We start from the raw sequence: 15,833 nt of genomic DNA, 5'->3' as shown, positions 1-15,833 counted from the left end.
GCTGGATTAAATGACATTGCTGCTGAGCAGAGGGAAGATCCAGCACAGTTGAAAAATATGGAAGATTTGATGGAGCAGGAACTCCAATTAATTAACAGAGCACTGTTTAAGAGGAACTACGATCCAATGGGGCAGAAATGTTTTCTTGGCAGCCCAGCTCATCTATGACCAGCTATCCTGAAGTTTTTCCACAATGCTCCAACTTCTGGTCACTTGGATTCATGAAGACTCTAGATGGAATCAGACACAGGTATCACTGGCAAGCTCTCTAGCAATCCATTACACACTATGTGAGTCACTGTAAGGAGTGCCAGTAACAAAAGCATACGCCACAATTACCTCTGGGGCTCAGCGTAAATTCTGCCTGCGGCAGCACCATTCCCCTTAGCTGGGATCAATCTCTTGGTGAAGATCCTGAAGTAGACACTCTAGGATCAATAGATAAAAGTCTGCACTGGCTAATTCACCTGTTATGCTGTCACCAAAGCTGTGCTGACTGCCAATGCTCTGCAAATTACAAAGTTACGAAGATGCAATTTTGAAGCAGGGGGCCCCCATGTGATCTCTGATCAGGCTGAAGTTTGCCAGTTCAGACTAGTGTCACATTGTGACATCACTCACAGCATGACAACTGCCTAACACACACAGGAAAATGTTCTCACAGAACACTTTAATAGGACATCGACAGTTAAGCTCTCAGTGTAGGTCAATGCTGAATAGAGAGACTGGGATACAATACTGCCTGCCATGACGTTCGCATACAATACGGCGAAGCAAGACACTACAGGCTGCACCATGTTCCTTCATTCCATGGTCACTAGGCCAAAATAACAATGGATACACTATTCCCATGTCAAATGGAAAATACTCAGGATAGTTACATGAAACATAAAATCATGAGAAACAAAGAAGCAAGACAGTTGGTTCAGTTACAGACCCTGAACTTCCAGGAAAAAGGCAAAGAGTGCAATAACACCAAGCACTAATTTGGGTTGTGTTGGATCCTTTGTCATTTGTTGGACACCACATATGAAGCTGAGGTTTATGGCACTTCATCGAGCAGAGGTAAGTGCAGAGATGTCATACGTCTTCTCCACGTGGAGCCCTACTGCAATCCTAAGGTTCACATCTACACTGGGGGTTTCTTGTGGTTTGTTTTTTTTTAAGACCAACTTGATGAATGCAAATCTTTGTTAGGAGACGCTACCTTCATTGTTCATCATAGTGAAACGGGTATAACCACCTCACCAGAATATGAGATACTGTTAGTGCTGCTATATAGAGGACCACTGACACGGACTACACTCGGGGTGTTGCAGCTTGCTCCAGTGAGTCCTGAAACATCTGGATGCTCTTTCTCTAAGAGAGAGAAAATTGCTATGACACGTTGTGTGGTGTAGCACTTCACATCACTTGATAGCATGTTGTGCATCACCAGTTCAGTCACAACCACCAGCAATTACAGTAAAACTTGCTCAAATCAGCACGTGAATAATTCGGAAATCTGTTCAAACCATACAAGTATTTCAGTTCCGATGCATTCAGTGCACTTTTATATGCTGATTTTTTTGTATAAAGCAGAACGCGTCTGATGAGGAAACTGAAAGCAAATCTTAGAACATGCTTAATAATTTATTGTATAACGCAGAAAAGAGCCTATACACTACTAATGTACGACAGTTCATTAGTTATTCATGACTCTACAAGGACGTTGCTTTTAGCACCTCTGTTAAGCGGCACAAAATCATGAAAAGAGGTCCAGCACAGCACAGTGTAGCTGGTGTGGACCTAAAACCGTGGCGCTCTGTGCGACAACGAATAAGTTACGCTCAGTGTCGGTACAGTACATCAAAGGTTCGTTCATCAGCGCTCTGTTTGTCAGCTTTCTTGTTTTCCTCATTACTGATGCATGCCACCGCATACAAGAATATTGCTGTGCATCTATCAACACTCTGCTACAATGTGTACAGTGAAAGAGGTGGGTATTGTTCCATTAAACTGTGGTTTTACCTGGCAAGATCATTGTTTTCTGCCAGTTCCAGTTGAGTAGTGGCACTTTAAATAGATACAGTGACATGATGTTGAACAAATGGTACGTGTCGTTAAAACTTAACGAAACAATTAATGTAATCAAGGTGATTGAGAAAGACAAACACTCTGTGTGCAAAATTATGTTGTGCTTCAAATGCAGTAAAACACAAATTTATAAGACATTAAGTAAAAAAGTCTAAGATTTGGGATGAATGGGTGAAAGGGAATGGGCAGATGAAAAGAAAGGCGAAGAAGACTGGAAATGAACAAATTAACAAAACAGTGTGGGAATGGTTCATAAGTGTGCGAGGAAAAAACTTGCCTTTATCTGGACCCATGTCGGAGAGTGAGGCTCTGAAAGTCACTAAAGAGCTTGGAATTACAGAGTTTAAGGCGTACATAGGATGGCTGGACAGTTTCAAAGCTAAGCACAATAGTGTGTGGAATGAAGTGTATGGAGAAGCTAAGGATGTGCGGGGAAGTGTAGCAACAGAATGGAAGACAATACTGTCCAACTTAATTGTGAATTTTGACCTGAAAGATGTGCTCAGTGTCGATGAAATGGGACTATTTTATCCTGTGCTGCCTTCAAAATTGCTAGCAATTCAAGGTGAAAAGTGCACCGGCAGAAAAATGTCCAAGGAAAGACTCACTGTACTGCTGTGTGGAAATATGTTACATGAAATGGAGAAGCCACTGGTGACTGGAAAGGTAGCAAAACTGCATGGTTTCAAAAACATAGACGTCATTAAGCTTCCAGTCACATGGCAAAGCAATAAAAAGGCATGGATGATGAGTGATCTTATGGAAGAATGGCTGGACTCTTTCAATGCCAAAATGAAAAAAAGGAAATTGCCAAGTTCTCCTTTTCCTAGACAATGCAACCTGCCACACAAAAGTAACATTATCAAATGTGAAATTAGCTTGGTTCCCTCCCAGTTCAACCAGCCTCACACAACCCACGGACCAGGGGGTTATTTACACATTCAAGTGTCATTATAGATTATTACTGATGCAATCTCTTATTCTTAGTGCTGAAGAAGCTGAAAGAAGGTTTGCTCCTACACAGTCAGTTTCTGTTCTGGATGCAGTAAATTGGATTGGCTTGGTAGTAAAGGAAATAAAACCCGAAACTGTCACCAAGTGCTTCAACAATACGGGTTTTGGGGGTCAAGAACAAGATGCTTCAGTGGCCATTGAAGTTCAAGAAAATGCTGCATCAATTGCTAGATTAATGAAAATGTGAAACATTTTATGAAGAACAGATGATTACATACGAAGTGATGACTTTCTGTCAACTAACTCCACTTTCACTTCAGCAACAGATTTAATAGAAATCTGCAACACAGAGGATGATTAAGAAGAAACAAAGGAAGAAGAGGAGGAACAAAATGATGTCCCTAGAAAAATTAATATGCCTGAAGAAGCCATTGCATGCATAAAAGATGTTACGCAATTTGCAGCACACACAAATTCTCCCAACTTGTTGCAACTATTGAATGGTGCAAAAAATTGCCTAGAAAAAAACTATTATGAACAGGAAATTAAAACAAGTTTGCCTCCTTGATATGTGATGAAAAAAGTGAAATGTAAAGCAATAAACAGGGGAATAATATGTATGTACATAAATAATATACAAATTTAAAGTTTGAGTAAAAATATAGAAATGCCGTATTACTTATTAATTAGTGTAATAGTCCAGTGTTCTACTGTCCAATATGCAGTAAATGAACATCTACTGTGATGAAGTGAAGGTACATAAATACAGTATATGCATAATTAAAAAATGTTACTGTACTTTTGTGCACGGTACCTGACAAATTTTACATAGCCCAGTGAGTTTTGTGTAATCCAGAAACTTGTCCAATTTGGAAAATTATTCTAGTCCCAGGTGATTCCATTTTGAGCAAGTTTATTCGGTATTTATCATTTCTGGGAAGTTCTCTAAATTTCTTATGAATGTATATTTTGGAATATTTGACGTTTGTATAAATAACAACACTCCCTTTCCAAGAGTGCTGTTCTGTTCTAGCTGTACACTGGAGTTTGTAATGAATTTGTTTTCTGTGCTAATATTGTACTTTACAGACAGCTCTGCTTTGATTTCAGATTTGGATTTGATTCTGATTACAAGATGACACGAAATTCTGTTAGACTTTTTCTAGTTATTTTGCAAGGACATATGCTGCTGCTTCACAGTGCACCAGTTTGGGTTCAGTCTGTATATATGGTGTGTGTGTGTGTGTGTGTGTGTGTGTGTGTGTGTGTGTGTGTGTGAGCGCATCCACAATGTGATGACTCTATCATGTTTTGTCAAAGTTCCACTCACCTTACATCTCCATCACCTATTCTTTGCTTAAGGCAGTTTAGATTGAGTGATATCTGTGTTTAGTGGATGGCCTATACATTGTAAGTAAATCCATAAATAAAAATATCATGTTTCCACATTCACTGCATGCACATTGGAATGGCATGGATGCCATAGTAATCCCTAGCCTACACGTCAGTGTTTATGTGCCCACACTGAAGTCACACTATGTTGCATACACATGTATTATGGCAAACTTCTTACCAAATGCATCCAAACAGGACCAACATGCTGTTAGTCTTTCTTGGCTGCTGAAGGACAAACACCAATAGACACCCATTGGACAATGAATAATGTAATGGGGCAGCACACAGTCAAAACCACCGTTATAAAGTGATGTGCCAAGTTCCGTGCTGGTAGCTATCCAACACAAGACACCTGTCAATCTGGAAGGCCACCATCATCCACTACGGACAACTGGGAGATACCTGAGCTCCTGCTCTATAACCCTGATCTCTCCCCATGCGATTATCACACCTTTGGCCCCATAAAAAAGCCCTTGAAGGGTCAATGATTCCTGTTGGACAAGGATGTGCAGCAGGCAGTTATGGACTTCTGCGCACAACAGGACTCAGTGCTGTACCAAATGGGAATGTTCAACCAGGCATGTCAATGGGATGACTGCCTCCATGCTCATGGTGATCTTGCCTGATTGGTATGCCAATTCTGGACAGTACTGCCTTCAGATGGAAACTTTTTGATCTGCCTTTATAACTGCAGCATACCATGAGTCTGAAAATAGCACAATACAAACTAAGCATCCAATTTAATGTGCAAAACTTTGCAACCAGAGCTTAAAACAAAAATGAACAAAATTGTTGTGCCCACACTCGTTCTAAAGATAAATAAAGAACAAAAACAGTGTATATACACACAAGGGTATACACATAATTCAAAAGAGGAATGTACAATGCAGCTGTGTGGTTATGAAGTGAATAGTCTATTTTTCTGTTTCACCTGTCTTGTTACAGTCACAATGATAGTGCCTGGATTGTGAATGGTATCACAGTCTTAAAGAATTGTAATGCAAAGGTGAAAATAGCATAATTCCAGTGAAAAATGTTTAAATGGTTTTAGTCATTTTTCAGTGCTAGGGAAATTCGACATTATGTGCCAACTAGATAGTGTTCACTTCCTTAATACAAAGACGTACAATGAAAATGTGTCAAAGAAATGGGTAAAATGGTAAACAGCCTTTAATTTTGCAGGAAATTTGTGATTGCCTTAAGGGGCCATGATGAAACAGAAAATTCCAAAACCCCAAAACTTTTTTTGAGGGCTGGTCGGTCTAATGTCAGAACTGGACAGCACCTTGAAGCAGCACACTGAAAAATCAGAAAAACAGGTTTTCTTAGGTCTGTCCGAAACAATTCAAAATGAACTTTTGGAATCAATTTATGAGGAATGAACTGTCAAAGTCAGTTGATGAAACCACTTACTGTGCAGATTTTTCACTACTGGTGCTAATAATTTTTTATGAGCTGCTAGGGACAATAAATGAAAGATATTTTCCTTGGTATGACCTAAAAGACACTCTGCAGATAGTGTAACTGTCACTATTCTCAGCAAGCTAGACAAAATGAAAGCAAATGAGACACACAAAAAAATATAGCTCAATGCTACAATGGTGCTCCTGTTATGAGTGGCCACAAATGCAGAGTTCAATTTAGAATTAAAGAGATGAATGAAAATGCTCACTTTATTCACTATGTGCACATCAGGTAAGTTTTATGCATCGTGTGTAGGCAATCTCCAGCTACTTGGAATGGAGATCTACCTGTATTTGTCTCCTAAGCACACAGCCATTCTTTTTGAGGTAGTAAAGAAATGTATTCCTACTTGACCTGAGTCCACCAGATGGAATTTCAAACTGTGGAGTACAACCACTATATACAAACACCAAACAGGAATTGTTAAGTGAGTGGGAAAAATATTGATGATGATACTAATGATTACAGGACCATAAACAAAGTTATGGAATGGGATGGAATGGAAGGAACAGAAGCTCAGACTGCTTTTTGTTAAGGATGGGAAAGGAAATAGGCCATGCCCTTTCAAAGGAACCATCCCAGCACTTTTTTTGAGTGATTCAGGAAAATCACGAAAACCTAAATCTGGATGATTTAAAGGGGATTTGAACCCCATCCTTCCCAAAGTTAGTTCAGTGTGCCAACTACTGTGCCGCCTTGCTTGGTATGGGACTAAGGAGGTTCCTGCAAGAGGAGACTTCCTCTCCTGGTTACATCTTTCAGTAAAGTCATTCCTCATTGTGACATTCTGTTCAGTGAGCTACAACAAAGCAATACTTATGCAGTGGAAGCTACTGAATACGTATCTCGTTTTGCAGCATCAGATGGAAGAACCAACTGGAAAACACAGATGTTTCATAGAATCAAGAAAGGTGTGTGCACAAGGTATCTGAGACTGTGTCATGACTAAGATCAATGATCAATTCAGTTTTAATAATGATTTATCAGATGCACAACTATTAGAGCCACTGTTTTTGGACCATAAAATTTTTCCCATAAAAAGAACTGAAAGTAGCTGTTAATTTCTTTAAATTACAATCTTCAGACTTTGTAGGCCAAAAGGTATCTGTAAAAGCATTAGGTGCTTTGACTTTATTTCCCTACCTTTATGAAAACAGTTTGGCAAAAGCTTTTCCTCAAAGTGCCTAACAAGTGCAGCCGATATGGACCTTTCCGATGACAACCACAGAGGCAGAACACTGTTCCTGTACACTAAAAACATTGAAAACATTCATGCAAAATATGATGAATGAGGATAGATTTCATGCAGCTGCAATGTGCTTCCTGAGAAAGAACTACTGAACTGTTCGACTTTTAGTGAAATGGATCCAGACTATTTCGCAGTGCACATGGGGAGAAAACTGACTTCATCAGTAAAAAAATGAATTAAGGCAAGCAAAGGATGCATTAATAGGTGATATGGCTGGTTTCCACAAAAGTCTCATTTTCTAATACTTTACAACAACAAATTTTACTAAAAAGATACATTTTGGAGAGATCTTTATGTCGTACTACTTAAACTACACATTTTAACAGTACAAAAGTATAAATATTAAAACCAACACACACAGTACGCTAACATTGGTAACACTTAAATCAACATGGAAGTTACTTAGTTTGCTTCTGTCATCAGCCAATCACAGCAATGACCCATGACATCCTGGGAACATCACTGTTTCATCCCATAAAATCAGAAATACTGTGGACTGAACACACACAAAACACTAGGTACATTACCAATTGGAAAATGGGAATCTTTGGTTGGGATGGGGATGGGGAGGGGGGGGGGGGGGGGAGGGGGGAGCAGGGCGGGGGGGGGGGGGGGGGGACACTCCACAAAATCACAACAACAAATGAAACATCCAGAGAAACGAGATACAACATTATTTTCAAGAGGGCAAACTTACTGAAAACATCTGTTGGGCTATCTACAAGTGTTGTTCAGAAAGTTAGTACAAACTTATTAGAAAATATAAACCATCGCAGATTTTTTCAAAAAACTGTTTCTATTTTATTCTTTGCATTATTCACTACTTTTCCACACTATTTTCACATTTGTTTAAACATTTGTCATAATATTTTACAAGCTTTTGTCTCTGTACATCATAGACATCTGCCATCTGTCCGGAAACCAGTTTTTAATTGCTTCTTTCACCTTGTCATCTGTTGTGAAACCCTTGCCATCTTTTGGTACCAAATCTGGACTGTACAGTGGGTGGAAAATCTGTTTCTATCCAAAGGATCTGATCAGAATTTGGGTGTGAATAGCAGAAATGGGTCTGACACTTTCATGCAAAAACGAAACTCGAGATGTCATTAGGTTACACCGCTTATTCTGTATTACATATCGAAGTTTAGTCACAGTAAGGCAATATGCAAATGCATTTATTTTTGCCCCTTGCTGCATAAATTTGACTATAGTATGTTTAAATTAGTTGCGACTTTTGATGTTTGCCTCACTGAAGGGGACATGATGCCATTGTTCAGGTAGCACCAATGGTGATCTGGCTTTCCCGACCATGCCGCCAGCAGTTTGGAAGGCAAATTGCCCCCATTGCCATGCCATGGATGAATAGTACCACATGGTGTCATGCATTAGATGCATCTACATTCATTAGCTCTCGTTGTAAAGTTATATTTTCTGGTGTTAATGTGTTCTGCAGTAATTGTGAACAAGTGTTTTGTGTCGGAGTCTCATTAATAATAAGAGTGCAGCACGTCTGAACACGAGATTCACAACAAAAGTAGTCAACACCAGTTTTGAAGATCATGATGTGCTGCATAATATTCCTGCAAATTCAACAATAGTAACAGACAATGTGCCATAATAATGTTGCGATGGATAAAGCTCCTACAATGCATGGAGGAAAGCAGATATTTTGTTATGTGTACAAAGAAATGTTCCATTGGATAAGGGTGAACCTAGATTGTGTAAGACGGACTCAATGGAACTTTTGTAAAAGCCAAAAAATCCCTGCTGCCAGGTTGACGAACTGGTTAGTGCTAAAGGGCTTTGTTTAATCAGGCTTCCTCCATATCATCCTCATTTAAATCTAACTGAGAATATATGAGCCTAGTTTAAAAGAAATGTGGGAAAAAAGCAACAAGAAGTTTATGCTCAGTGAGATTGAAATGCTGACAAAAGAAGCCACTGCAAATGTTACATCACAGCCATACCAAGAAGGTAGTTGAGGAAATGTGTATTCACGAAGGACTGTGACGAGTTTTGAGTAATATGTAACTTCTCTTGTGCCATGCCTACACATAGCAGAGTTCACAAATATTCATCTCACTAACATTCTCATGCAGTTGAAATTGTGACAGACTTCTAAAACACTACTGAGGGTGAGACAGGTCAATAGCTATGAGAAGGCCCATTCTCAGTACAAAAATAAACATGTAACTTCTTCACTTATATTGTTGCAAAACCCAAACCAAATTTCATTTCATTAGCTATTTATGGTCCTTAAATGTTACATTATTCCATATAAAAACATAGTTGCTTGACTACTGCAGCAGAAATGGAAGTTTTGCATATCACTCATATGGTAAAATACTCTCCTCTTTGTGTGCTATCACTTGCCAAAAATCTAGTTTGGTATCTCAGACCATTTATGAGATATGAGCAATTTATGAATATTTTATTCTGGCTTTTTCACTGGCATATGCGTTCTTGACAGAGCCCTTTACATACATTCAATTTTCTTGGCATTGGAGACAGTTAGTGATATCCCTCAAAGTTTAAATAATGAAGCAATAAGATGTGAGAGAACCAGAGTTTATTAGCAAATAGTTTCTTTAAAATAGTTTGAGAAAGATTGCAGATCAGCTAGCAGTTCACACAGTCAAGTGAGCTTGACAGGTCCCATGTTCAGCACATGCTGGCAACTATGTTACTGACCATTCGCTGTGTACTGAACTGTCAAAAGTCACAACTAATTTTAAATGCACTATAACTAGGCTCCACGCCTATACCAAAGCCCAACTGTAATAGCTTGCATGGTGAAATTGTCTGCTTGATCTTGATTATTTTGACTGGTGATGATGTGTAACGTTATTCCACTGACTGATGTTTGGAATCTAGGGTCATGTGAGAAACTCAAACATCTCATCTACTTTGACAATGTTCTCTAAAAATTGATCACCTTCCTTATGATAGTGATCTAAAAAATCAAGAGCACAAGCCATTCTTTCCATTTTGTGTATCTCAGTAGGCAGCCTGGGAGATCAACATGGACACAATATGCAAAATTAAACTTCTCAGAGACAAATTGTGCAAAGCTGTTTTGGCCACATTCGGAAATTCCAGTGTTAAAGCTGAAATTGAGAACTGACAGTCTTCATGAATCTCTTTGTGCACAGCTTTGACCAAATCTTCTGAGATCACTGATTGTTGGGATAATTATGGTTAATCTTGGGACATTTTTACATCCATTCTTGAAAGCTATAACCAACTTACATGCTTTACTGTCAGTCATCATACTGGAGCCATACATGTCACTTATGTGTCAGAATGTTCCTTGTTGTCGAGAATTGAATCACTGACCATATTTCACAGCTGGCATGTTGATCTATTCTTTTAAACATTTTGAACTGACACTGTAAACAACACACTGTGACAATATCAATGCAAATGCAAATGGTGTCATTTGACGGGCAAGGCATGCCAGGACACTCTGAGTAAGGGTGTTTCAATGTTCGTATGACATTCAATTAGCTACAGCAATTCAGGCCTTACTTTCTGAACAACCCTCATGTTGTTGTTGTGGTCTTCAGTCCTGAGACTGGTTTGATGCAGCTCTCCATGCTACCCTATCCTGTGCAAGCTTCTTCATCTCCCAGTACTTACTGCAACCTACATCCTTCTGAATCTGCTTAGTGTATTCATCTCTTGGTCTCCCTCTATGATTTTTACCCTCCACGCTGCCCTCCAATGCTAAATTTGTGATCCATTGATGCCTCAGAACTTGTCCTACTAACCGGTCCCTTCTTTTTGTCAAGTTGTGCCACAAACTCCTCTTCTCCCCAATTCTATTCAATACTTCATCATTAGTTATGTGATCTACCATCTAATCTTCAGAATTCTTCTGTAGCACCACATTTTGAAAGCTTCTATTCTCTTCTTGTCCAAACTATTTATCGTCCATGTTTCACTTCCATACATGGCTACACTCCATACAAATACTTTCAGAAACGACTTCCTGACACTTACATCTATACTTGATGTTAACAAATTTCTCTTCTTCAGAAACGCTTTCCTTGCCATTGCCAGGCTCTACTTCGACCATCATCAGTTACTTTGCTCCCCAAATAGCAAAACTCTTTTACAACCCTCATAGTTCACCTTAAAATTCCGATACCAATACAAAAAGCCAAAAATCAAAACCATTACACTAAGCCATAAGGTGATACCAATAACAAAGAGAAAATCATGAAAAGTAACAACTGGCGGTATTGAAAACATCAGTTGAGCTATTTAGCTCACATAAAAATGCCAATACCAATAAAATGCTGATACCAACACAGAAAGCCAGAAGGTGAAAGCTGTACGAAATGCCAAAATATGATACCAATACACAATCTATTACTATTCATTCAAAAACATCACTTTCATGCATGACATATCTTACAAAGGACTCATAACAAAAATGATATGTTGATATCACTACAGGAGAGAGAACTGAGTTTTGATATCTCAAGCCAGGTACCGCACCTTATTGGCTACCACAAATTATCACTGACACCTGCACAACTAGCAGTCGGATGAGCACTCAGACAAAACTTTCATCAAATCATATTAACACCATATACATGACATCTCCAATATTCTCCAACTACAATTAACTTTCGTAAAATGTTAATAGTCAACTCGTGATCTTCCATCTTCCACTACAGTATATGACTTTGAAATATTAATGAAGGATCCATTTTGTAAGAATCATAGCAAGGTCAGGAATCAATAAAACAAAATAATGATGCAAAGGAATGAAACAAAGAAAATAAAGGATTAATACATTACACCCCTATAATACAAAATTTGAGACTCAATTTCCCACAGCAACTAGCATCCTGTGGAAATATTTTATTTCAGAAAGGAAAATTTATTTATACCTAATTCAAAGTTCATGTAAAATGTAATAACTGTTTTTGGTCACTACTAGGACAACCACAGGTAAGGTTTAATTTATGAATGATGAGGAGCCTCAGCTCATTAATGAATGATGTCACCTAACACATCATGGCTCGGAACTGACAGGTGGTATCAAAAGATCAAGTTGACCCAAAACAAGTTCAGAACTGAAAACATAATAAACATTGAGCATGCAGTGAAGCTAATTTACATTACATTAAGGATCTCTCCAAAGTATGTTCTTTAGTACAATTTATAGTGATAAAGTGTTGGGAAATGATGTCAATGAGTGAATAAATATGCCACATACAGATCTCATATTGGAGTTAGCTTTTGGGTTGTTTAGCAGTTGATTATGAAGTGAAAAGGAGATACAATATGTAAACTTTTGGCTAGAGTTTGTAACTGGGTCCCCTCTGAAATCTTCAATGTGTTGAGACATTGATCTGTAGCATAGCCCAGGCTCTAAGTTAGTTCTAATCAGTAAATTAATGGTCCCCTGGACCATGTTGTACATCATTTTCTGGGCAAGCTGAATTATACACATAGTAAAGTTGTACATAATCTCTGGAATTGACTGCTGCTATTGTAACGTGAGTTTGGAGAATATGCGTCCCTGGAATAACGTACACTGTAAAAGGTAGCTGATGTCAATTGCGACAGTATTTCTACTCATGCCTTAAATGCAACAAACAAGGGAAAAAATCAAATAAATCAACACAGATAAATGGTCAAATAATGTGAGAAAGAAGCTGCAAAACACTGGAAAACCATATAAAACTGTGAAAGGTGATAACATAGATGGGAAATCACCTTAAGATAAGGCAAGTGCAAAAACAATGCGTATCACTTATAGGCGTGCTTGTTTATACCAGTACTGAAAGCGGAGTGCAGAGTAGTTTCACTTTCAATAAAATGCTTTAACCTTTACATATTATTTTTTTCTGTAAACATATTAAATCTTCCTTGGTTGACATGCATAAGAAGTTGAATTCACGTTATGCTACAGGATTCAAAGGTTATATTCACAACCAGACTATTATGAAGTGCATGACAGTGTATATCTACTACCACTCAGTCAGTCTTATGTGATATTATTTATTACATATTACAGGATATAACTGTGGTTACTTCAGGATCTTGCAAGTAATCCTAGTGGATGTTTGCAAGAGGGCTGTGTTAAACTCACCATTAAACAAAAGCTAATCCTCTATAACAAGTTCTATGGGTTTGATTACAAGAGTCAATCACAGTTACTTTACAAGTACATATACATTAATGAACCGGCAAAACAACGAGGCAACAATACAGATACATCATTGTGATAGAAATGTACTTTCAGGTATTTCATAATGCTTGACAATAAAGAAACACAAATATGGATGAAAACACTCTGCAATACTTTCTCTCTGATACCACAAATGCTGCAGGTACTGCAAGATAAAATGAAAACTGGTGTCCAGATCTCTACTGATTTATGCAGAAAACAAGCCAATCGATCATATGCTATCTCAGCTAATGTAGAGACTTCAGTTAAAGAGCATATTCAGAGTTTCCCTAAACAAATCAGTCATTACATTCATGTACAAACAGACTCTAAAGATCTATTCCGACAACTGAACATATGTATAATGTATAGGCTGTTGAAGTAAAAATACCTGGATGTTAATGCAAGCAAACTCTTATAAGAAGAAATTTTCAAATCAGCATACAATCTCAAAATTGGTCTTTCTGGAACAGACATTTGTAAATATGTTATTGAGCTGTATGTTAAAATGACTGAGGCTGATAATGACGTAGATAGGTGTTTCATTCGTGTCCAGAGTGAGCTTTGTCACCACAAAGCTGACAATGCTTATGCAGTGCAGAAAACTGATTCTACAATATCACCGGCAAATAAAGCTGTTGTTTTATTATGTAAAGATCTTCAGCAGGCCTTGTCTTGCCCCACATTAAAGTAATCTAACATCTAGTACCAATGGTAACTTTCCTGTTACAACTTTGCCATTAACAGCCTTAAAACAGGTGACGTGACAATGCACATATGGCATGAATGCCTGGGAAAAATGGGATCAGCTTAAGTTGCTTCTTGCATGTTTAAATATGTAATAGACATGTACAAGTCATTAGAGCAGGGCCAACGACATTAACTTATTGTTTAGTCTGACTGCTGTGCTGGCCAAAATAATAACTGGAAATTGTTATCAGTGTACAGGCATTTACTACATCCAGGGTATTCTCAGACTGAGCAAAAATTTTTTGTCTCATTCATAGCTTTCTTCCCTGTGACAGAGATATCACACTCATAGAAAGGAAAAAGTAGAAAAATGGCCCAAGTACACTTTTTGATTTTTCACAGAGAGAGGCAGACATCAAACAAGATTTTTAAGTAAAAATTATGAATATCATGTGTCTAAAACTTATGTCTCATGACCCAAATGCATTTTTCATAAGAGAAAGCCACAATGTTCTATAAGCTTCGCATCATAAAACACTTCTCAAGAAGAGAAGAGGACACTAACTGCATCATGTGTTTCCAATATCACAACAACCGTTCTCACCATTACACAAAAAGTTGATTCCTCTTTCACTGGCAAAAAATATGGATTTGATCTGAATGTTGCAGTACTTAAAGCCATGGTACAGAAAATTTTACAGGTCACTGGTTTAGCATACTGTGCTACAAGCTTTGTCTCTAAGACTGACTACATTTTAAAGCCAGTATGATGAAAACTTTTGTTACTGCTGATAGTATTGATGTTTGTGATACACAAATACTTCTATTCCACACTGCATTTCTTTACTGTGTTACTAAGTTCTAGTATTAATAAAAATATTTATAAAAATGCTAATGAATGATATATAACAATTTATAGTGTTTGTAGTGATGTACTACTATATTCTAGGGACAGTAACTGTTTTCCTTACAGCAGAATAAATGTGTGCCAATGTATGAAGCAAGCTCTTCTACAAAACACAATTCATAAGCCTGGTTATTTTTATATGAACATGAGCACTTTTACTGTTGAACACATTTTTCATCAGTTCTGAAAAATGGCAAAATGTGATGTACAACACTGTTACGGGGGACCATTCAAATGTTGCAGACTTTCCTAGTACAGATGGAAACCATGAGCCACATTTTAATCAGAATATTTGAACTTCCTGACCTTACTATGTTTTGCATTAAATCAGTATAGCAAGTTTTGTTCATAACTCCAGGCAGAAATATCAGTGTAGCCAATTTGATTATCAGTGGATTAATGAAGCATTAATATTTGCACATAAACAAATGCCACAACAGGAGCAAAATGAAGACTTTAAGCAAATTCGTGATATTGGCAAAGGGTTCTAACAGACATAAAAAAATACAATATTTTATTAAGATATATTGTGAAAATTCAACATACCAATTCTGCTACAATTGTCCCCGAGGAAGCAACCCACTGCACAACTAGTTCATATGCTCTGTTTGGTCTGAAAACAGACTGATAACGGGCATGACCCCATTCAATGCGATCACTCTTGTTGTTGACATCTGTTTCCAAGTGTGTATGCTTGTATAATGGCACTGGAAAATGAAACATACACTTATTAATATTTTTCAGTGTTTCCATTTAAAATGTATGCTTACTTGGCAATAAACAGATGGGCTGCTGGTTTCATATAAGCAACTATATTTTTAATTATGTTACTTAGTTTGGTGATGACTCGGCATTACTTGCTTCAGTATATATACAAACAACACAAAAGTCTGAGATGATAACATGAACAC

At 37.8% G+C, this 15,833-nt stretch overlaps 1 protein-coding gene across 7 annotated transcripts in view; it reads right to left on the bottom strand.

Moving 5' to 3' along the window:
* LOC126088314 (GATOR complex protein Iml1) overlaps nucleotides 1-15,833 on the bottom strand; it is a 579,824-nt gene that overhangs the window by 116,688 nt on the left and 447,303 nt on the right. For all 7 annotated transcript variants that reach the window (XM_049906449.1, XM_049906465.1, XM_049906495.1 and 4 more), the window contains one exon: nucleotides 15,469-15,629. In XM_049906449.1, coding sequence (XP_049762406.1) covers nucleotides 15,469-15,629 — 161 coding nt within the window. The remainder of the gene's footprint in view (nucleotides 1-15,468; nucleotides 15,630-15,833) is intronic.

The sequence above is a fragment of the Schistocerca cancellata genome, chromosome 1 (genome assembly GCF_023864275.1).
Source record: "Schistocerca cancellata isolate TAMUIC-IGC-003103 chromosome 1, iqSchCanc2.1, whole genome shotgun sequence".
Taxonomy (NCBI): Eukaryota; Metazoa; Arthropoda; class Insecta; order Orthoptera; family Acrididae; genus Schistocerca; species Schistocerca cancellata.
This window is presented reverse-complemented; position numbering and strand designations above follow the sequence as displayed.